The sequence below is a fragment of the Perissodus microlepis genome, chromosome 2 (assembly GCF_051167445.1).
Source record: "Perissodus microlepis isolate ML-2025 ecotype Zambia chromosome 2, ASM5116744v1, whole genome shotgun sequence".
Lineage (NCBI taxonomy): Eukaryota > Metazoa > Chordata > Actinopteri > Cichliformes > Cichlidae > Perissodus > Perissodus microlepis.
The window spans coordinates 28436623-28461597 of NC_140462.1; the positions used below are offsets into that span (position 1 = coordinate 28436623).

The window sequence follows — 24975 nt, forward strand, 5'->3', positions numbered from 1 at the left end:
TGTTTTTGCGACTGCCACTGAGTGCACCTGTAGAGTGCCTTCATTCTTTGAAAGCCAGCATTACATTGGACTATTTTCGTACTCAAGAAAATAAATTTACCTTAAACCCATTTTAATTAACTGTTAAATTAAATGAATGAAATTGTATGTAAGTGTTGACATGAAAACACAATTTCCTGTTCATCAACAACGTTTTTAATAGGCTAGAATAAGGTAACATAACAGGCATAGAGGTCTTGTGTAAATGCATCTTTACAATACTGTATGCGTGTGTCATATACTGACATGTTCTGCAGTCTCAAGATCTAAACAACTATTATTTCCCCAAGTAATTTAGAAATAGACTCATAGCTATTAACCCAGGTGTCTTATCTTTATGATCTAAGGTCCCTGGGTTGTAAGCATATTCAAATTGAATGTGAAAACACAGAATTGCATAGAGCAGACCATTAAAGTGAATCTCTTGCATACTTCAAACAGACCTGAGTAGCTTACTACAAGGCTTAATTAGCTTGAACAACATCAAGGGAAAGACAGCCCATAATATTAAGCGGTTTCCATGACTCACTCTCATCCCAGCTGAATTTTCTCCTTCAGCACCTCACAGCTACTGCAGCACTACAGTGTGTGCACGTATGTTCTTACTGCTACTGATGTGTGTTATTGAGGTTCGCGCGTGAGCAGCTTAAGGAAAGGCGGTCAAAAAGGAAAAAAAAAAAAAGCTTCTCTACAATTGACTCTAAGGATCAAAAACTCCTAAAGTAGAGTTGTATGACACAGTGAATCCCCTTCATGGAAATGCTTCAGTGGAATAAGCAGCTTTATGAATGATGTAAGATGACTGGCAGAGAGGAGTAACAAAAGAACTGACTCAGAAGCTTCTGGGAAGGTTTAGATCAATGGTGTAGAATCGGGGTGCTGTGACTGACTCTATAAAAAAGGCAGGGGTCTTTATGTGTAAGTATGACAACAGGTTGTACGTATGTGACCACAGTGCACCCAGAGATGGGGTTTCTATTGTCTTACTGCTAATGCATGAAGACATTGCTGGGCGCCGTTCTTCTTTACAGAGCAGTAAAGTACAGCCACTGCTGTAGTCACAGTTTCCCTTTGTGCATATAATCTAATTTCTATCCTGGATTATGCTGTGGACATTTTGCAACATTAAGCATTGCAGTGTGTTTGCACACTTAGTGTATGCATAAAATGTTTTCTACTTTCAAGAAATGCAGCGCATTGGAGCACATTTCCTTCCACTTTGTTAAACGTATGTATTTTTCTTAATTTCTGGCAAGGAAATGCAGGGGAAAAAATGTCTTCAAATATTGTTACACTTTATTCTGTATGCAGACACATGCTTAAGTTTAGGCAGTCTAAGTCAGTACTTGTCAGATATCACAGCATGTAGCCAGCTAAGAGTCAGCATGTTTATGATTTTCTGTGGAGTTTAAGTTAGAGGACTGAAGAGTTAATGATTCAATAACAACCTAGTAAAGTTTGAATATTTATAAGCAGGAGGGACAGTTTCACAAATGCCACAGATACTTTGAGTGGGCCAGTCAAACACCTTGGTTATTTTCTTTTTTAGACAGTTAGCTGTAAATGTGCTGGTGTTCTTGGGCCAAGAACACCTTTAGCTGTAGTTGAGACTGACTCTAAAATACTTTGGTATACACAGGAGTTCATGGTCAACTCAGTGAATGCAACAAGAGGAACCCAAATCATTATGTGGTATGAGGTATTTGTGCTGATATACTGTGCTTGGTTTTTGCCCAGCGTGGCACTGTGTATTACATTCTTGTCAAAGTCTTGCCATTTGTTCAGATGTAACTTTGCAATCCTTTGCAAACTTGCTACCCTGTTCGCAGCATTCCCTCGACATATATTTGGTTTGTTTCTAAATCAAAATTAATGTAAGTATTCATTTGCTGGCATCTGAAGAAAATTCATAATGAACATCTTTCAAGATAAAAAAGAGCCTTCTAACAGCATTGTCATGGTCTTTAAAGAACAAATGTGTTATAGGATGTGCTGCCCTCGGGAGAGAAATTCGCTGATCTGCATGGCATCAAGCTGCACCATCTCTAGTGGATGTGTGATAATGTTTGCCATAAATAGTGAGTGTGCCAACAGAGTAAACACTGTCACCGTACAAGTGGCGACTTAATGAGAAACTAGGCCAAACAAGTAGGCTGGGACACAGTGAACTGGAGCCATCCGGAACCAGGGGAAGATTCAAAATGGCCACTTTCACAACAAAAGCCTTTTGTCAAACACTTTCTCTGCCCTCCCTCTGCATCTTTCTCACTCACACTTCATACATTTGCTTTCCTCTTTCATACACAAATTCACAATCCCGCACTTTTCTTTTCTATGCTTGCTTTTGGTTGTCTGCTTGTCTTTATTACTTTACTTATGAAGCCTCTATTCCACACCCTCGCTAAACTATTTCTTTCTCTACACCAGTATTTCTCCATATATCTCCCTTGATGAGGTATTTTTGTTTGACTATCCTTTCTTACTCTATCCCAAAGTGAAACGTAACTATCATTTTCCTACTCCACCCTTTCTCTTCTTTAATCTCCTCCTCGGTCTCCTGTTTTGCCCTCAGTTACCTCTCTCTTTTCCCTCTTTCTCTCTCTCTCTCCCACTTCCCACCTCCTGTCCTTTCCTTTGTCTCTCTCACTCCCTCTCGTAGCTGAACAAAGACTCTTTGAGGAAACAGCCTGGTGCTTTGCAACAAGCTGTGTTGTCTATGACTGTCCACCATATTTTATGAGAATCATGTTTGAGTTTAGCTTGAGTTTGCTCACGTTCCAGTTTGAGTCTGTTATTTAAAAAGTGATTAAATTAAATGAGGGTCTAAAGCTGCAAGAAGACAACAAGGCATACACACATTTGTATTTGAATACGAAATGATCAAACAACCATCAAACTTAAAATGACAAGCAGGTCTTGCTAACCCGCTTTCTCACTTACAGCGTCTGTATCCAGGAAACATGCCACTAGGGACTCAAACCCCCTGCAGTGTCATCTTCATTTCACCTTCTATTTAATGGTGTCTATTATATCACATGTGACAGAGAAATATTCCATGGCATTCAGCTGAAAAGGTTTTCATAAGCCAAACTATAAAATTCACTTATGAAAAAAAGATGTGAGCTTTGCATGACAACAAAGAGAAGATCTGAAATTCAAAGCAGATCAAACAGGCATCAGTTCATTATATATATCTCCGATTGAGCTTCTAGCATTTCTTCCTTCCTTTAGTCTGTTATCTAAAGTTTTTGTCCATATAAAAGGTTTTCAAAGTTATAAATGCCAGACTCCTCTCTTATGTTACTTATCTACATCATCATATAAAAAGCCCTCAAACCAAGAATAAGCATTTGCCTCCCGGAGGAGCCAGCAACCTTTAGCCAGAGCTGCTTTATTGCTGGTCAGTACAATTTTTAGTTTTGATGACCATATCCTGCTTGCAAATCAGTTATAAGAACATGTGCCTAACATGGTTTAAAACGTTTACAGTTTATCAGGGATCCTGGATTTGTGTGAATGTTTAGTGTTAGCACTATGTTCACCTAATGCAAATAGACTGGCACTTATATATATGTATGCTAACTGAGCACTCACAGCCCCTTTTTTTCTACAAGCCCCTAATCACACACATGTACTTTATCTAAGCACCTTTTTATAACATTCGAACTAACACTCAATTCAGTATCTTGCCCACACATGTTGCATTTCAATGAAGCAAGTGGCCTTTAAAAATACCATTTGTCACCTCATCTGTGCACTTCAGCCATTGATCTTTTGTGCAGCATCATCACATTTCACTGCTATCAGCAACGTCTGAACTGCACAATCAACTCTAGCTATCAACTGTATGGCTGCTTTTTGACTGCAGGGGAAAATTCAAACACAGCAGGAGGCAGATTTACCTCCAACAAGCTTGAAAAAGGGCTTTAATTCCTGCTTGAGCAAAAGCCAAATGACACATGAAACTGCCCCATGACAGCAGACGAAGAAGAGCAACAAACTAATGCAGTGCCCCAGAATCTAGGGCACTACTGGGGGCTGGGCAGTGAGTGTTCCATGGTCTGGTGGTTCCATAGCTTTTACAAACTTCAACAATGGCCTGCATTCAGTGTAACTGTAGTTCGGAGGCTGGGACAGTCCCCTTACAGCCCCTCCCTCTTTTAACACTGCCGGAAATGTCTCTTTATTGTCCAGCCTCAGTAAGAAAATGATCATTCTAGTCACTGTAATAACTACAGTGATCATTTTAGTTGACACACATCGATAGACAATGGTAGCATAAATCAGCACATGTGCATAATTAAATATTCTGAGTGCAATATAAAACAGCTACTGTAACTGTCAATCAAAGCCTTATCCAGAATAATCACTATAAGAATAATAATTAATATAAATAATTTTTAAATTAAATTATTATTAAATCTTTATTTTTGTGCCAGTCTGACCTGAATGCAAACGCTAACGAGAAGTGATGCATTTTGGTGCATGTGGGACAACAGAGGTGTTGACTGAAAAATGTCGGGCCTAAGCAATTTGTCCTGTCATATACTGTAGGTTATGTAGCAAATCTTATGTAATCTGAAATAATTCATTAGACATTTTATTGTGCCAACAGGTCACTGCCACAGCCAGCAACCGCAACTTTTTCTCATTTTAGCCACTACGTGATCTCATTACTCCACTTATATAAATGTATATAAATGTAATAACTGAATTGTTATTGCATTCATTTTAGTACCTACGTAAAGCCTTTGGTTTGCCTGTTTTCATTCCATTAAACTGCCCTTTCTCCTTCAAGTGGCTATTGTTATGTATTTTTATTTGCTGTGTTATTACTGTCCTCAGAGCTTGCCAAGTCACATTCTGAGCCCAACTTCCCATTGGAGCATTGTGTCCTGTGAAGAATTTAATCAAGCAATGAATGTTTAAGCTTCCTGGCTTCAAGGCCTTTGCTCCGAGCATGACAACCCAGTAAAGACAGTGCTATTAGTTCTCAGTTTTTTTCCTACTCATAAGGATGCTGTGTAAGCTGCTGTCGGTTCCATGTGAAGACTGTCTGGACTAGGTTGATGGGAGACAACAGACCATTAATTTCACAGTAAACAGTCCAGGAATGATATGAATACCAAACTCTGAGCCAAACAGCCTCACGGGGTTGTGTAAATAACACAGAAGGTCACTGCAGCACAATAGGATTTTTTTGGAAATCTGTAGAAGGGCCAAAAGACAAAAAAAAAAACAAAAAACAATCTTCTGCAGTGCATGCATTTTTCTGATTAAATTGTCAAACAGTGTAACCATTGATTAATCATTTTTCCGTCATAAAGCATAGCTTATACTAATATTTGTTTTTCCTTCAGTGACTGAGTTTGCTCAAATATGATGCATTGTTAAGGACACTACCCTGATTACCTGGGCAAGGACTCTGGTTATCTGGATATCTTTGCTTTTAAAAGTTAAATAGTAAAGTTCTCACAGAAGCAGTCTTTCTGTAATTTGTCTTCTTAAGGACGTCCAAAACGCTTTAATACTCAAAGACATCTGTGTTGCTCAGTAAACCATCCCTGGATAGGCTAAGTTTAATTAACCCCCTTCAAGCAAACATTAGTGGTTTGATTTAAAAATAAATATCAGCTGTCCATAACTAAATAACTTGTGATAGCTAATGAAAAACTGAGGAAATTCAGAGAGCAGATTATTTAATCAGCAAATGCTAACTTCATAACACATGAATGCACTTTATGAAACATTAACCAGTCAAACCTATGCGTAATTAACTATTATTTGCATATAATTAATCCACTTTGGAGAAGAAGATGAAGTTTAAACCTTTTACACCTTTTCAGAGGTCCTGGTTTTCTCTGAAGTTAGAGGTCAGCTGAATCGCACTGATTTGCTTTTATCGTGCCATCTTCAGTTATTTAGTGAGTTCATCCCTAGTAAAATAATGTTAGTTTGAGGCTTAGCGTCCACTGAGTGTGAGAAGAATTCAAAGTCATTCAGTGTTTTCACACAAAATCATCATTAATCCCCTTTCAGATGAACTGCAGTGCAGTTTCTAAGAATTGGCAAAGAAATTTAAAGTATTGACAAACAAAATTACAACTCTAGTGTGTAAGCTTGAATACATTTTACTATTTGTACCTACTATCATATTTTGGCCAATATCAAATACAGGTGCAGGTAATTGTGTGGATATCATTGCTTTCATGCTACTGTTCTAATGCAACCATCAGTGGCTTGGTGCTTAACAAAGCACACAGGTCTTGGTTTGAATCTGCGGCCACAAACTTCAGCGTGAAGTTTATGTGTCCTCCTTCTGGCTTCCTCTCACACTCCAATGATATGCATGCTAGGTTAACTGGTCAGTCTAACTTGGCTGGAGGTGTGCATGTGAGTGTGAATGTTTGTTTTTCTCTGTGTGTTAGCCATGGGATGACTCTTTTCCTATCCATGTTCTGCTGATTACGTTGATAACCTTTTTCTTGTTCTTCCCTCCCAAGCTTCTAATAATTTGACATTGTTAATATTGTTAAGCTGCTATCATCAGAACCCTTGTTTCTACACTAAACGAAACTACAAAAAAACTGCTAAAAAGCAGTTTATTCTATTTGCACTGTTTCTTCACCACTCACCTTTCTTCACTTTCTATTATGAATCACTTTACATTTAATCATTAGTTAATATTAATAGGGGTTGTCTGATTGTTGGGGTTTTCAATATATTATTGTAGGATCTTTATCTTACAATATAGATACCCTGGAGGTGACTGTTGTTGTGGTTTGGTGCTATCAAAATAAAATTGAATTGAATTGAATTGAATTGAATTATATCTGAGTAAAACTCCCAATATAGCCCCCAAAATACTATTTGTTCTTTTATAACCACAAAGCTCTCATACAGTGGCTCATTACTAGTGAGCCTGGTTAGTATAAAGTTGCCAGCCTTCATTTTGCTGGGGTACACCCTGATGACCACAAAGTGACACAAAGACATGAAAGACAGATCCATCTCCCAGAAATGCTGATATTTCTGGGTTATACCTCCTACTCGTAAAGCCATCACAGATCCCTGCAGCTTTGCCTTCTCCTATCTTTTCTCTCCTGTGTAACAATGTGCCATATCATCACTACTGTAACATAAATGTCTCCCATAAATTTGAAAGAAAGCCCGGCCTAGCTAGGAAAGTCAGTTAGCTTCACAATATTGAATTCTTCTAAATCGTGTGTTGATTTGTAAGGTGTACACTACAAGAATCCACGACCATTAGCATCCCAGGGTGAGAGGAAAAAAATCAATTAGTAAAAAATGAAGCGGATTTCAGCTATAAATGCAAAATGAGGGAAAATTAGAATGATTAGTATGAATGAGGTCTCTCCAGGGGATGTGATAAATTATGGGATGCACTGCAAATTCTGAGAACAACCTCTCCAGTTAATTAGCTTGGCTGTGGCATGTATAAAGCTGCCATTGTTTGGTGTCTGTGTGCTGTGAACAGGAGATGATAACTTTTTTTTAGTTTATTAATAAAAAAAACCCCAAAACTTTAAACAGAGACAATTCAAGAGAAAATAAGGATAAGGCTTAAGGGCCAATCAACGTAAAAGAAGAGCGCAAATACATATTTATGAATCAGAAACATAATTCTCAGTTGCAGCCTGAGAAATTACACAGACTGAAAAGCTGTATATACAAAAATAGCCAGAGGTAAGTGGTTAAAAGGTTTTTGATAACACAGTGATTTTTTAATGGGTGGAGTTCAATGAAAATTAAAGCATTAGATGTCCAAAACAATTATTTACTTTTTTATTCATTTATTTACTTATTTTTTTTGATGAGAGACTGTTACACACTGCAATGTATTAAAGTGAGATGTTTCACGCTGTTCGCTTATGCACATTTTCCCCAACACATTAGGTAACCCACATTTCCATGAGCTATGTGTGATTTTAAGATGCAAAAATAAAAAAAATCAATGGAGACAGTTGGATAATGCACATAATGCATGTTAGTAAAGAGTAGAAATCCTGTGCAGATCTCACCGATTACCTGCAAGCTTTTGATCTCTTTCTAGTCTGTAGATCAGAGGGGTGTCCAACTCCAGTCCTCGAGAGCTACTGTCCTGCAGCTTTTAGGTGCATCCCTACTCCAACACAGCTGAATCAAATGGTTGGATTACCTCTTCAGCATGCCATCAAGTTTGCCAAAGGCCTGATAACAAGCCATTCATTTGACTCAGGTGTGCTGGAACAAGGATGCGTCTAAAAGCTGCAGGACAGTAGGTATGTCCCAATTCATAGGCCGCATCCTTCAGAGGCCGCAATTGAAGGCCGAGTACGTCACAGCCAGGCAACGAAGGCTGCTCCAAATGCGGCCTTCATTTCATTCAGCTCTCAAGGGCTGGAGTTGGACACACCTGCTGTAGATTATGACATGCCCACAGATTGCACTTAAGTTCACACTTCAGGTACATTTTTGTTCTTGTTGATGGTTTTAAATTCTCAGGATATCTTCCTTATTTTATTATCATTTTAGATTTTCGAATTTTGTTCAACTCAACACTAAATATAGAATGGAGTACAAGAAAAAGGACTGGAAGCCTAGCAAAAACCACCTGTATGGCATTTTTTCATCATTATCATCAACAACAAAACGACAGCGACAACTACTACTACTACTGCCTAATGTATAATGCTATATATAATGCTATACATTATACTGTAACTATACTCTCCAATATATACAATAATAATCCTGGCTATTGCTGGAAAAGAACGGAGCATCAGGATGGGTTAGTTTCTTCATTCTGTGCATATAATCTCAGTCAATCATACTGAAATAATTACTTTGCTTTACTGTACTTTAAATTTTATTTTTAACATCAAAATGTGTTTTTTGGGCTCTCCTTTCACACTAGAATCCTGTTACTTTTGCTGCTACTACTCCAAATCCCCTAGAGGCTTTTAAGTAAAATGTAATTTTATATTTTGCTAGTGTAACAGCACCCTAATGCCGCTCTGCACTGAAAATAAATTACCTCCCAGTAGCCTGACATTTAGTGAACAAGTGACATCTTCATAGTTGTAGCTTCTTTCATGAAAGAGTTGATGCTCATCACACTATTAATGAGCCCCTAAAAATAGTCCTGCATGTGATTTCTCCCCAGGGAGGCTGTTAACTGAGCAATGTGTGGGTTACTGAAGGCGCAGGATTGAGGTAAAAGTGTATTTGGCTACTTGTGTTTATACGTGGCTAATTGTGTGCTTGTTTTTTTATGTGACAGAATGCAAGAATAAGTTTGATCTGTTAGCAGCAAGTGAGTGATTTATAATAAATTCAATGAAAATACTTTTGCAGATAGATGGATGGATATTGATTTTTCTGTTTGATCAAAAGGACCTTATACAAGAACTCTTCACAACCACGCGCAATTATTTTGTACAGAACACAGCACATTTGTGAGACAAACTTCAAGGCCTTTTGAAAATCTCACCATTTACCAAACCTCTCAAAGAAAAAACCCAGACAAATTTATTTTAATTTGTTGTGTTTTTTTTAGTATGTATATTGATCAATTTTTATTTTGTTTGCTATTCTATAGACCTATTTTGCCTCATTTTATGAAGCCACGTTACTTTATTGAGCTATTTTTTCTTTTATATTATTTAATTTAATTTTTTTTTTGCAATTTCTCATTATTGTAGTAAGCATTTACCTCTCAATATAAACCACATTGAGGTAACTATATATAAAAAACTGAATTCAATTCAATTAAACATTAGAATTCTCCAGTTCTTGGGATGAAAGTCACATCTCACAAATTCAATCAGTGATGGAACTTAGGGTCATCGGGTATTTCAGGTCCAGCAGGAACTGTTCATGGATCCATACTCTGGATGCAAAGCCACCCAGTAGCTTTCTCTGTGACTTCGGATGCTCCATTGCTAAATGATTGCCCTGCAAATCCTGTTCTCTTCTCATTGCAATTTTAATTTCAACATGATCAATTAGTTGGTGGATTTGAATACGATGATCATATCTGGCTGCAGCCATGATGGTGTTATTTGGGCTGCAAAATTCAGCTGCTTGCCAAGGTCCCCTTCCATATGCCAGCTGTTGGAGGCAGTGAGGAGCCCAGCTTTTGTTTAGCTTGTGGGTCAGGTTTCTCTCCAGCGCTAACAATGGCAGTGGTCTTCGCCTGACGGTGGCCTCTGATGTCTTTAAAGGCCACGGTCCTCGATAAGGACTTAGTTATAGTGTCAGTGATAAAGCCAATGTCCAAAGGTTTTTGGGTAGTTACATCAGTCTATTTACTTGTACTGTAAAATTAGAGTCAAGAAGAAGGAGCAAAAAAGCGTTCTGCAAAACAGGTTACATGTGTCGAAACAAATTAACTTATGCAAAATGAGCTGTGATTGCCAATGGTCAGTCTTTTACATTTGTGCATTATATTATATTAGATTAGATTATATTATATTATATTATATTATATTATATTATATTATATTATGATTTCACAAAACATCAGCCTTGTAGAAATATTTAGCTGATTAAAACGTTGAAATTAGACTGCCATCTTCAGTTTTGTCTTTCAGCTGGTGGAGATATGGATATAAACAAAGTAGTCATTGTGCACAACACTGTCAAAGATTGTATATGTATTAAAAGATGGATCACTCTGTAACAACACTGTAATAAACAGTTTCCGCAGAACTTGAAAATGCACAAAGATTTTCTTACTGATCCAATCATGTCTGCAGTTAATCTCTCATTTAAACTTTCATTCACTTTTTTTTATAAATAAAACTTTAAAAAAGATCAGCTTTAAGCTCCAATTCAGTACTTTCAGTACTCCGATCAAGTTACACATTGTTAGAAGATAAAATGTGCTAAAGGAAGCATACGCAATAAATTTCCATTCCATTTTAATGAGCTGTGAGAATTTCAGTGGGAGGAATTATATTTTACAAAGAAATAAAGGAACATGCTGGTATACTGACAAGTTTGTACTTTTATTTCACACACTTTCCCCTCATTATGTGAGAGGAGATAATACTACGGTTGAAGTCTTTTGCTAGGAATGTCAAGGGTTTTAAGGGTTTAAAAGCTCCGAAGTCAAAAAGTTAATCTTATGAGTTACATTTCTAGATTAATGTATGTAGTATTGCAGAAGTAATTATTTTGACTGTGGCTGCTGAGCTCCTGGTGATGTCCCTTCTGTGTGTTGTGCTCCAACAACTTAAGAATTAATTGGGTCACTTTATTAATAATTCAGCAGGATCCAGTGCTATAACTCACACACCACATAAACAGAAGTGGAACTTGTGTTCACTTTGTTTTAAACTAAACTAAACTGACCCATTAAAATAATAGCAACTACTTTTTGTGTTTAGCCTTGGTTATAAAAGAAAACACACACACACACACACACACACACACTAGAACAGAGCTAAGCCGAGCACAGAGACCAGTCTTTGCATTCCTTCACTCCTACTTTGGCCAGAAAACTGTCTGACACACTGGAACTTTTATGAGCTTTGCTTTTTTTGTTTATGATTGCGGCATGTATTATCATTCTGTGACACCACTAATCTATCTACCACTTAACAGGCAAAGCTGCAACAGTGAGAAAATAACAACATAATATCTTGGAGAAGGTAGGGGAATCTGCACAAGCTTGTCCAGTAGCATAGCTGTCTGTGGACGAGCATGTGCTCAGAAATTTACGTTTGGTCCAACATAAAGGCAGAAAGTCTTAGCCTGGTTTAAAAAAAAAATTCTAATTTGAATTAATTTGCATACTGAATTTCACAGTGGTTGTTTTTCATTCAAGCAGTGATTTCCCATGATATACGAGTATTTTACTCAGCACATCTAACATGGTTTTGCAAGGTCATTCGCTGACCTTTTCTTCCCTCATAAACGTAAAAGGATGCACAAAAAGATTACCAACCAAAACTGAATCAGTACAAGATATATTGTACATCACTTGCCCATTTATAGATATCCCAGACATCAGATAGCTTATTTACAGACAAACCCTTCAAATCTAATCTGGGTGCCTGAGATTTAAAGTTCAGCTTGCTGAATGCTCAGTTCACTGCCGCCTGTATTATCATTAATAAGACCCCATATAATTAGCGTGGATTACTAAGTCCATAATATTAGGACTTTTTGTGTTAATAGTATTGGACACCCAGCAACTGAAATAGACTGCTGAAGCCCATACTGGATAACAGCATGGGGCAAGGGTCTTCCACTTGGCCAGAACAGAAGCAAAGATCTTATGTCTGTCATTTTCTTATTATAAATCCATGCGGGTGTTGTGCAGAATCAGAGCCGATTAGTAGAAACTGAAATAACTCCTGCTGTTCTTTTAATAAAACAGAGTGGGAATATACAATAGCTGGCAGATATAACAAAACATGCTGTTTAGCATACAGTACACATGTGAGCTACGATATATTAATGGCACAGTGCTGAATGGCTAATGTGTTGCAAAATTACCCCAGCAGTGGCAATCACATTCACAAAAGAAGCATGAGGACACAAACATTGACAATTAGCCCTTTTCATATAAGCAGGAGTTAAACATTTATCTTACCAATTTGCTACTCACATGATAAAATCTCTCTTTATTTTAGGTTAGAGATATTATAAAATAAACACTAACCATAAAGAAGCAAACTCAAAGAGCCCAGATATCCCCAAATGATAAGGATCCAATCATATTAAAAAACATATTAATCAAAAACACCACACATACAAAGGAATTATGTAATATAATCTCACTGTGATGCTAATTCAAACTCTGTAGCACACCCTGATATTATTAAACAACTGATGTCCCTTCCTTCCCCAAGTAAGTCTCCATTAAGGCATCCTTCCACTAAGATGACATTGCACCTCGACCGCAGGTTGTTTAAAAGAGAAAAGGTGAAATTTGTCAGCCCTTGGTTCCCCCCAGACTGCCCTGAGCCCCAAGCAGTTGTGTATATATATTCACAAGCTGATGGGATGACTACATTAAAAAAAAGAAAGAAAAGAAGAATCAATAATAATAATGATGATGATGACAACCAATTATCCAGACCTGCAAGTTTCCCAAAACTTGGCCAGGTAGAATTTTTTGGACAGATGGACAAAAACCTGAATGATCAAACATAATATCTGTGTGAAAGGTATTAATGCATATTCATTATTTCTAAAGGTTTAATCTCACTGTAAACTGAGTTGGATTCTAACTTACTCACTGTGAGTTAAACATGTTTCTTTTGTTTGCTTTGCTTGTGTCCTTTCCTGATATGTACCCAAATTTAAAGCCCTATGAGAAATCAGTTTAACGTGCTTACACGCCACAGTAATTATCAATTTCTTAAGGCCTGTTTAATACATCATTTTATGCTTAATTAGATTTCAATATTCCTTCACCTAAATTAACCTGGTGAACGTGTTAATAGTTCAGCTCCACTAATAGGCAAATTGCTGTAATATGTTTCTGATTAAATTATGAGTATGTCCACAAATGTAATTAATCATTCTCATCATGTTTGTTCCCACAAAGCCAATCCAGTGTCTCTGCCTGTAAGATACAACATTAAAAGTCAGTGATGAACATCTGCTTTGTGTTTGGCAGAGTTTAGCACACAATGACAACAATCCTGCCTGCTTTTACTTGGGCAGTACATTTGTTGCCGGAGCAGAAGTACAGGCATTTTCAGCATGACTGGCATCCGTGTGAATCAAACCCCATAGCCCTACAGCGCTACTCTAACCCAGTGAACATTACTCATTCACGTTTGCAACTGCAGCTCATTGGCAGCTCCTCTGGGATTTGACCCTACCACCTTCACAGTAGGAGGATGATATAAGAGTGAAATTTTCTCATCAGCTTTCTTGTTACAGATCTTTTTCTTCCCATTTCTACCTGGTTCACCGATTTGCTTTGTTTGTTTTGCTTTTTTTGCCTCCTTTATTTGCCACAGTGGATCCAGGAATGCTCAGAGTCTGTCACACATACGCCAGAAACCTTGGCCACATATATACAATTCACTCATTCAGGAGGAAGTCTTCACCACACACATCACTGGGTAAAACTGGTAAACTGCTTGTTAACCCCCATCAGGTAATCATAATAAGCCAAAACATTTAGATGTACACATGGTGAGGTTCATACTGAAGATTGAACTAAGTATGGGAATGGGAAGAAAGGGTATTTGCGTGACTCTGAATGTGGCATGTTTGTTGGCGCCAGATGGCCAGGTCTGTTTTTTTCACAAGCTGCTGATCTACTGGGATTTTCCCCATACAACCATCGCTGCCCTCCAAATGGCCTCCACAGACACCAGGTCTCTCTCTAACAGAGCACTTCTGAGAAGTGGTGAAACAGCATATTCAGTTCATGGATTGGCAGGGAACAAATCTCCAGCAACTGCAAAATGCCAAAATTATTCCGATTCCTATTAATGTTTTTGGCATCTTGTGGAACCTGTGTTCTGCAAGTGAACAATGTTCCAACAAGGAACACCTCATGGAGACGCTGGTGTATGTATATATTGCACATCAATCACAATTACAAGTTAAAATATAGCACTTGTAGCTGGTTTTAAACCCAAAACTATAACTAGCTTTGCATGTCTACAGGTTGCCATAGTGATCTAGCCAGGTACAATTTGAGCCGCCTGGCTTTTGTCAGCCACCTGTCAATGTTTCCTTTTTGCTCCCTTAGATGACTGTTGTTTCTTTTAAATGTATTCTTTTGTATAATTTTACTCCGAGGTTTTTATTTTATTAATTTTTGATAGATTTTTTTTATATTATGATTATTACATTCTTGCTTTGCTTTTCAGTGTATTCATGTTTCTGTTTATGTGGGCTTTGTATTTATATTTTTAGGGACTAGAACTGTTAATATGTTTGCCTCAGCTGGAAAGCACTTCAGGGCAACTCCTGTTGTTTTTACATGTGCTAGATAAATAACAGTGACTTGACCTGACTACAGAGGCCCCACTGCACAACCTACAGGACCGAAATAATCAGCTGCCAATGTCCCAGTGCGAGACACCACAGGACACCCTTCTGTGTTTAGGCAGGTGGTGTACAATAGCAAAAATCTGACTGATACCAAATTCTCCTGACTCACTTTTTTACCATTCTGTTTTTATTTCTTAATTCGGGTTGCCTTCACATTTGGCATGGCCATTATTTAGAGGCAACTATGACTGCTTTCCACTCTGTAATTAGGGTAAGGGTATGGGATTTACCTTTTCAGTAAGGGCATGTTATCTAAACTCAGAAAAGTGTAGTGTCTTCAGGCAACAGTCACAGGCTTGTTTGACATTTCTGGCAGAGTTGATAAGCCCTTAAGCCTATATGGCAGGCTGGATTGTGACAATGTTATCTGTGTGCTTGGGTGTATCTCCAGTAACAGCAGCTTGGTAGCCATCCCGACACTGAAATCCACTTTGCATCACTCGGTTTTTATAAATAAAGACACAATCCTTCATAAGATCTTGTATATTAAGAGATTAAAACCTTGCTGAGTTAACTGGTAGTAAGAGATTACATCTCTGTCTATACTACTTAGATATGAAGGGATGACTGGAAAGTGCTGCAAAAACTCCCCTACAATGAATGCTTAGCATCAAATATGAGTTGACATAATGCATAATAAAGAGTTACTTGCACTATATTATCTCACAGTGCAACAGAAGGTGATGCCCAGGTTCTGTAGCCATCATTTAGCTGTGTTTATATCTCATTTGTGGTCATTTCGATGTTCTCACCCTTACCTGGGAGTCTTTCCCCTCTCTTAATCCGATTTTAACACTTCTTGGAAAATAAATGTCACCCCCGCCACTTTTCTGTGCCTGGCTGTCAGCTTTTTAGTGGCAGTAAAAAGCAGTCTTGGCCTGGGCTTGGAACTCATCCCTCTCCAGCCTGTAATTGCTTCATTAGAGCCTCTGCTGCATCTCTGCCTGGTAGCTCGGGAGATTTAATAAGAGCTGTGAGGATGCTCTCAGACTCTTCTGTCTGTGCTGCTGGGATGTTGCTGGGGAATTTCATATAACTAGGCTTTGTTCCAATGAAGACTGAAAGTCGAGGAACATCAAACTAAGTACACTCCTGGATGCCTTCAGTCTAGCTCAACTGTTGTTTTCCCACATCTTTTGTAGTGTTGCTATATCCCCAGTGGCTATGCTTCTTGTGCTGCTGAGACTGTAAACCAGAATGGAAGGAAGATTAGGTTTCTTGTGGTCCATTTTCTGACAGATGAGACTCATCAAGTTACAGGACAGTCTGATGGGCTCATAAAGAAGAAGTACAGGGTGAATGTAAAGCTTTATTTCATCCATTTTCAACTGAAGGCAGCTGAAAAGACTTTGTATTCCCCCTCATGCCATATGTCTGAATGAGAGCATGAATTGTTGTCCGTCTCTGTGTTAACCCAGGAAGAGATTGCTGACCTGTCCAGTGTGTATCCTGCCTCTCGCCCTATGGACAGGCTCCAGCTCTCCTGGATTAGATAAGAGGAAGAAAATGGATGGATGGAAATCTATATTTTTGCCAAATATGTGCCTGGTTACATTATAATCAGTAGTGATTGGTGATGTCCATCACTCACTGACTGAAAAGTATTTTCATCCAAATATTAAAAACAATCCCCACATTTAAAGTTATACTAGCTTGTCTAGTTATTTTTTTAGCCTCTGAAAAACAGGGTACTATGTATATTGAAATACTTATAGACCTAACTGAATGTCCCACTTTATCTAACATGATTTTCATGTCAGAATTATGCTCTTAATACACATAGAAAATGCTAGCTTACAACGAGGTTACTGTCCTGCATGTACTTCGGGTGTAAGTAACAACACAAAAGAAAAAGAAAAACTGGGAAACAACAGCAGATGGCTACACTGGCAGATTACTGGCTGCCAGATTAGTATTAGCACGATAAAGCAGCCAGATACGCTCACATCCTATATATTTGTAAAAGCATGTGTTTAAACTGACATGCATGCTTATGTGGCATAACAAGCAGAACAATCACAGTTGCGATCAGCATTGCAGTAATGTGCAGTTCCATTTCCAGAGATTTGCACGTCACGTTGCAGTTGAAGCTAATGAGACTGTCAAAGAAACGGCTGGCCAGTATATCTGAGGCCGATTGGTCAGTTTGGTTATGGGGAAAAAAGGGAAAGTGCCGCTACAGAGAACAGCTCATTCCAAATGAAAAACTAACACTTTAAACTTCAAAAAGTGAAAGAACTCATTAAATAACATCTTAAAGTTTTATCACTTGCATTCGTTAAAGCTGAGCTAACAAATGCAATCTAACATTATCAAACTTGGCACATCTCCTGGATGATTGAGAATGCATCAAGACAAACTTGGCACACTTTTAAAGCAGCAAACTAACTCATGTTTACCAAGAGTTTGACTTTAGCCTATAGCTACCTTTTCTATACACTTCTTATATAAAACTTTTCTATCACACCACAGCAAAAAGGGTCAGACTTTAGAGAAACAGATGTGTTTCTGTGTGTGAATATGCAGAATCTGTGGGCAAAAAGGCATGTTTTTTTTGTTTTTGTTTTTTAAATTGATCTGGTCAAAGCAAGTGAACAATGGGGAAAGGAAAACAAAATATATTTTCTGAACTGAAATCTTGAAAATTAAGTCTGCTTTTAAACTCACCGCAGTCCTATTCGAGAAAGCCACTGCTTAAAATGTGCATACAGGGAGTGCAGAATTATTAGGCAAATGAGTATTTTGTCCACATCATCCTCTTCATGCATGTTGTCTTACTCCAAGCTGTATAGGCTCGAAAGCCTACTACCAATTAAGCATATTAGGTGATGTGCATCTCTGTAATGAGAAGGGGTGTGGTCTAATGACATCAACACCCTATATCAGGTGTGCATACTTATTAGGCAACTTCCTTTCCTTTGGCAAAATGGGTCAAAAGAAGGACTTGACAGGCTCAGAAAAGTCAAAAATAGTGAGATATCTTGCAGAGGGATGCAGCAGTCTCAAAATTGCAAAGCTTCTGAAGCGTCATCATCGAACAATCAAGCGTTTCATTCAAAATAGTCAACAGGGTCGCAAGAAGCGTGTGGAAAAACCAAGGCGCAAAATAACTGCCCATGAACTGAGAAAAGTCAAGCGTGCAGCTGCCAAGATGCCACTTTCCACCAGTTTGGCCATATTTCAGAGCTGCAACATCACTGGAGTGCCCAAAAGCACAAGGTGTGCAATACTCAGAGACATGGCCAAGGTAAGAAAGGCTGAAAGACAACCACCACTGAACAAGACACACAAGCTGAAATGTCAAGACTGGGCCAAGAAATATCTCAAGACTGATTCTTCTAAGGTTTTATGGACTGATGAAATGAGAGTGAGTCTTGATGGGCCAGATGGATGGGCCCGTGGCTGGATTGGTAAAGGGCAGAGAGCTCCAGTCCGACTCAGACGCCAGCAAGGTGGAGGTGGAGTACTGGTTTGGGCTGGTATCATCAAAGATGAGCTTGTGGGGCCTTTTCGGGTTGAGGATGGAGTCAAGCTCAACTCCCAGTCCTACTGCCAGTTTCTGGAAGACACCTTCTTCAAGCAGTGGTACAGGAAGAAGTCTGCATCCTTCAAGAAAAACATGATTTTCATGCAGGACAATGCTCCATCACACGCGTCCAAGTACTCCACAGCGTGGCTGGCAAGAAAGGGTATAAAAGAAGAAAAACTAATGACATGGCCACCTTGTTCACCTGATCTGAACCCCATTGAGAACCTGTGGTCCATCATCAAATGTGAGATTTACAAGGAGGGAAAACAGTACACCTCTCTGAACAGTGTCTGGGAGGCTGTGGTTGCTGCTGCACGCAATGTTGATGGTGAACAGATCAAAACACTGACAGAATCCATGGATGGCAGGCTTTTGAGTGTCCTTGCAAAGAAAGGTGGCTATATTGGTCGCTGATTTGTTTTTGTTTTGTTTTTGAATGTCAGAAATGTATATTTGTGAATGTGGAGATGTTATATTGGTTTCACTGGTAAAAATAAATAATTGAAATGGGTATATATTTGTTTTTTGTTAAGTTGCCTAATAATTATGCACAGTAATAGTCACCTGCACACACAGATATCCCCCTAAAATAGCTAAAACTAAAAACAAACTAAAAACTACTTCCAAAAACATTCAGCTTTGATATTAATGAGTTTTTTGGGTTAATTGAGAACATGGTTGTTGTTCAATAATAAGATTATTCCTCAAAAATACAACTTGCCTAATAATTCTGCACTCCCTGTATAAAAGACAAACAATGACGACTGTGCAGTAATGTGAAAAAAGTTTAACGGTATTATATTCATTACAATGAATACCAAGGAGTACAGGTCTAGGTGAAATTGTGTGAATTGTCAAAAGGTCAGAAGTGTTTACCAGAATTATTGCGGTCAAATTCCAAAGCATAATGCGGTTTTATCTTCGATTTGTAGTATTTTAGATGTGCACATTGCCACAAGAGTAAATGAAAGCTTTCAGTCTGGATCCCCAGAAGGTTATAGTGACCAGAGCTTTGAATGAATAAAAGAATGAAGGGTGCTGCCACATGCAATCTACAGTAGGACTCAACTATATATAGCAAACAGCATGGGGGAGGAGGAAAACTGATGACTGTGTGTGTGTGTGTGTGTGTGTGTGTGTGTGTGTGTGTGTGTGTGTGTTACTAACATGTGTACACATGTGCATGAGAGTATCGCCGTAAAAGACAGACATGCATCTTGTTTATAACCCCAGTGTATGCATACATGCATGTCTGCATGCAGAATGTGCACGTCTGCTTGCGAACTGATTTCTGAATATTTCACTTATGCGTGTCATTTGTGCATGTGTCATACTCACGTGATGACCAGTGAGGTGGAGAAGAGCAGCGTTCCCAGGAGGCCACGCCGGCAGTCTGCATTCTTCCTCTGGCGTTGGTGCATCTCACCACCACAGTTGTCACAGCAGCGGCACATGCAGAAGAAGAGCCCGGCTATTGGCATCAGAATGGTAAAGAGCAGGCCCACTGCTGCACAAACTAGGAAGCCTATCTCGTAGTAGATGGCCTGGGGTCGGGGGAGAGGAGTGAAAGGGAAAAAGAAAATGAGATGCAGAAAGATGGACAAATTATTTATGAATAATAACAACAAAGAGAGGTGAGTCAGTAAATGAAGAGATGAGGATTGGTTTGGTAGAAGAAGGAGGGGGTGAATGTTTAGGAGTGAGGGAGATAATGAGGAGAAAAGGATAAATTAATAGCAGAAAACACAAAAAGATGGAAGGATGCACACAAGGAATACAAGGATAAAATGATGAACAAATCTAAAAATATCTGGTAGAATCCCACCGCTGCGCTCTCTAGTTGTCCAAACAGGATTTGCAGATGAACAAAGACATTGCGTAACACTACTCACTGCAGGAGAATCCTCTCTTTGTTAAATACAGCAAGCTAATTCAATAATTCAACTTCCTGACTGCATTTTTACACAAAACAAATGCCAAGACTAAAACAAAAAATGAGTAGGATGAAGGTTTTTGTCCCTGCACACTATAGTGCAAACTGAAAGTGAAAGGGGAAAATGTGCTGAGACTGTTGCAGAAAGCAATTGTTGGACATTGTTTTTGCAAACATTTTAACCCAACAGCAACATGCACTGGCAGGATAGTAACAGATGAAGTATGATGGGAAAATACTCAAAGGAGCTAGCCCTGTGGTACAGTTCTTCCCACTATAACGAAGCAAAAAGACAGCATTTCTGATGAAAAACCTGCTTCAATAGGAATGGATTGCAACGCAGTTAACACACTAAAGGGCTTCTTAGGAACGACTTCCTAATTTTTCTTCTTTCAAGAAAAATCAGGCCCCAGAGTGAGATCATTAAACCTGTTTCAGTGGAGCTCTGCATTCATTGAAAATAAGGTATATGCCTAAGACCATTATAATTTATTTAAGTTTAGGGAGTCAAACCATGAAGCAGGCGAAATCATTTGTTGGCAGTGGATGATTCTTCTAACTTTCAGGATTCAGGAGAGGATTTTAGTAAGTAATGGTGAGGTGAAGTTCTAAAACAAATAAACAAAAAAAATTAAACTTAGGTGGCTGAAACTGAAATTTTAATGTGAAAATTTGTAGCCGGTAATCAGAAAATGTAACCATTTCCTCCGCCTAGCTAAAACTGACAAATGTAATGTCTTGATGCATGCTCATTCAGTCAGATAAGTAAATCCCAAAAGGTTGATTCTGTTCATCTGGACGTAGCGTTTTCAGTGGGAGAAACGATTCGTCACTCATCCAAGTCACTTCTTCAGTTTCATAAAACAACCTTACAAACTTCATGAAGATTCTAACAAATGTGTCCATCTTTATCAGACTAAAATACTCATCTTATATTAACTTCATTAACTTCTTAGCATAAGACAACACAACAAGAAGTTTTAAGTTCTGCACCTAAAAGAAACAAAAAACGGACCTGGTTTAAATTTGTCTCTGCGTTGCTCTGTTTGTGGTGCTCCTGCTACATTTGAATTGCTCCCAGGAAGTCCTGCTCTGACCACTTGCAGGTGCACATTTGAAATTTTATACCACAGAGGTCAAACTTGAGCTCTGTGGCAAAGCCTGTGGCCTCCAAGCACAACAAAGCACTCTCATCAGTAGCATCATATCAAGAGTGCAAGCAGGAGCATGCAGATACTTTTTAAATATATTTTTTAATATATTTATGGGTCTATATGTGGTGAATTCATCCCCTAGGGTCAGACTGTCAAAACTGTGAGAAGGCACATTCTCCTTCACCACTCAGTATTTTCCCGAGTCAGTTCCTGCAACTTTAAAATGAAATGCATGTTAAAGGATCACTGTTGTGACACAGTGGAGGAGATTTTGCATTCGCTGTAGCAGTGCACCTCCACAGCACAAGGGCAAGCCTGGAGACGGTGCTTTCTATTACTGTATTTACTGGAATTAGAACCCTTTCAACATCACCTATGAAATCTGCACATCATTTGTCAATGACGGCCTAAATAATCCTTAACTTTCAATATTCAATATGACAAGCTTCTTTAGCAAATTCCTTCTGATATACTGAGAGAGTTAAAATGCTGCTGTTGGCAGCTTCTCACTTGCTCTTCTTGTCATGTGCCACAGTGCTCCTACTTAAGCTACCCCTACCTAAACTGCACGCAGCATAGGCTCTGGAAATTGTCAAAATTAAATAGGGGATTGGTAATTCCCACACCATATGTAACTTGTCACAATGATGTTCAATAGCTTCTCGTTATGAAAGGATCAAAGCAGCACTGCTATCACTGCTTTGAATAGAGGAACTGCTCTCCCAGCTGATTTGTACTAATCTTAATCGCCCTCACAAGTCAGTGACCTGCCTCCTTCAGGGACTCCTTCATTGGCTTTTGGCTAAAAGGTAGGGTAGAAATAGATTCTGAATAAGACTGAGAGGAACAGTCTTCTGGTTCATTTTTAAATCTTTACGCAAACATGGAAAACGATAATAACCCACAGTCCTGTCGCTAATGTTTGGAGGAGTGAAGGCTCCAGCTGTGTGACTACATTAATTTCTAAGACATCAAAAAAGTCTCTTAATCACTTTCTTTCTGACCTTAAAATATGGACTGCAGAGTCCAAAGAGAAAAAGGGAAATCAGAGATTCTGAAAATGCTGTGAGGCAAAAACTAAAGGAAAGACTGTGTGTCTGCGTGGGTGTGTGCACATATGTGTATGTGTATCATCTAAAGGCACCAATGTCAGCACAGTTGTTGAGGACACTGTGCAAACTGTAGTGCTTGCATTGTCATTCTCCTTCTGGGCTCTGCTTGTTATTGGGTGAATCTTCAGCAAAAAAAAAAAAAAAAGGTCAAAAATGTGCCGTTTTTTTTCCACCGCCACTCTTAAAGGGCCTCCAGCTCTTACTATTTTGGGACTATAGCTTTGTCTTGGCAAGTGCCCAAAAGAAGAAGGTGACCTTCCAATAAGAACAAACTGGATGATGGGTTGGCAGCATGTCTGAAGAGTGAAGATGTGAATTTCTTTAACATGAAACAGATTTAATGCCAGCAGCAGCCATGAGGCATGCTGAAGCATCCTCAAGCAAGAAGCCGTTTCCTTGATTCATTAACAGTTAACTTAATGCCCAATAAGAGCTCAGCCTACTTCTCTGCTCTGTTTTTCTGGGATTCTGTATGTTTACTATTAGAGTGGATAGATCTAAAATGGCCATGTGAGGCCATATGAAGCCCCACTCACCTATTCAAATCAACACAAAGTTTAAGAAGAGCAGCCTATTTTAAGAAAGCTTTGTGTAATAGAGGGGAACTGAGATAAAATGAATAACTGTAGCACGGTTGAATGAAGAGGTAAAAGTGTAAGATTTGAAGAATTTTGTCAAATTGATTTTTAAGTAGGTGTATAGCACCCACTAACACAGAAAATACCCTATAAAGTCATGAACATACATTTATGTATAAGTACTCTTTGACATCATATACTGGCAGGAAAACATGTAAATACACACGCTCTCAAACAGACGGTTGGATTATTTAAATCCACCATAAGCAAACTTTGGTTAAAACTAAGACTGCTGTACACACTGCCAGCTGTGATTTTGCATTAAATAGTCTTTTAAAGCCTGATGATTGATTTGCTTTGCATTTGTCTATGAGGGCTATGAAAGGCTGTTCTTAAAAAAATAAATATTAAAAAACAAAACAAAAACTGCAATGCATTGGGCCTGATGTGATAAGCAATTTCCCCAATATGAGGAAGAATTTATTTTACAAAATGTTCAAGGTAGCAGGCATGACACTGGATAATATCATGCTGGGACAGAGTCTATTCTGCTTTGCTCTTCCAATAAAAGTTTGAAATCACCACCTTTTACAGGCAGGCTACAAGCACAAATTCAAACCATTGAAAAGCTCTGCTGTAGAATCACAGTAAAAATCACTGTTACAGTTTGTTGACCTGTGAGGTAGTCCGGCCTGTTTATGCTGATATAGAAAAGATTGCCTTTTTAAACCAGGGGAAATGCTGCACTTAATGCATACTACAAGTCCAGGTCCAGGTAGCATTTGAGGATGTGTAACAGTAACACGAGTTCTGCCACCATCAGGATCCCAAACATAACGTATGTATCTGTTGTGTTACATGTGGCTTTTACATGCTGTGTTTTTAAGTGGATGTCAAAGTAAATACAGCTGAGATGCTGACTAGTGAATACAGAGATATTCACCATGAGCACTAAACACTGTTTATGCACTGATATAATGAACATAAGTATAATATCCTTGTTAATCATTATAATAATAAAAACTAAAGGGCGACCGTGGCTCAGGGGGTTGGGAAGCGTATCTGTAACCGGAAGGTCGCCGGTTCGATCCCCGGGCTCTCTGTCCTGGTCGTTGTGTCCTTGGGCAAGACACTTTACCCTACCGCCTACTGGTGTTGGCCAGAGGGGCCGATGGCGCGATATGGCAGCCTCGCTTCTGTCAGTCTGCCCCAGGGCAGCTGTGGCTACAACCGTAGCTTGCCTCCACCAGTGTGTGAATGCGAGAGTGAATGAATAGTGGCATTGTAAAGCGCTTTGGGTGCCTTGAAAAGCGCTATATAAATCCAATCCATTATTATTATAAAGGAGGAGACTACTTTGCAGTTCAAAAACGTCAAATTTGAGTGACGATGCTTGGATTGATATGGCAGTAAGTGTCCCGTTTTGTGCTATATATTAGCCTCACAGTAGGTCCTCAGGAGCCAGTGGAGAACTATAGGCAATATTTTACCATAACCCCCTGTAACACGAAGTTCAAACTAGATGAAATTCAAAGTAGAATTCTCTGACACTTAGTGGTATAAAACATTTTTTCTATGTTTCTCTATCCAGTCATCT

General features: G+C 38.7%; 1 protein-coding gene across 12 annotated transcripts in view; it reads right to left on the reverse strand.

The window, feature by feature from the left end:
- prom1a (prominin 1a) overlaps nt 1–24975 on the reverse strand; it is an 84000-nt gene that overhangs the window by 25378 nt on the left and 33647 nt on the right. For all 12 annotated transcript variants that reach the window (XM_084954437.1, XM_084954433.1, XM_084954451.1 and 9 more), the window contains one exon: nt 19940–20145. In XM_084954437.1, the coding sequence (XP_084810563.1) occupies nt 19940–20145 (206 nt within the window). The remainder of the gene's footprint in view (nt 1–19939; nt 20146–24975) is intronic.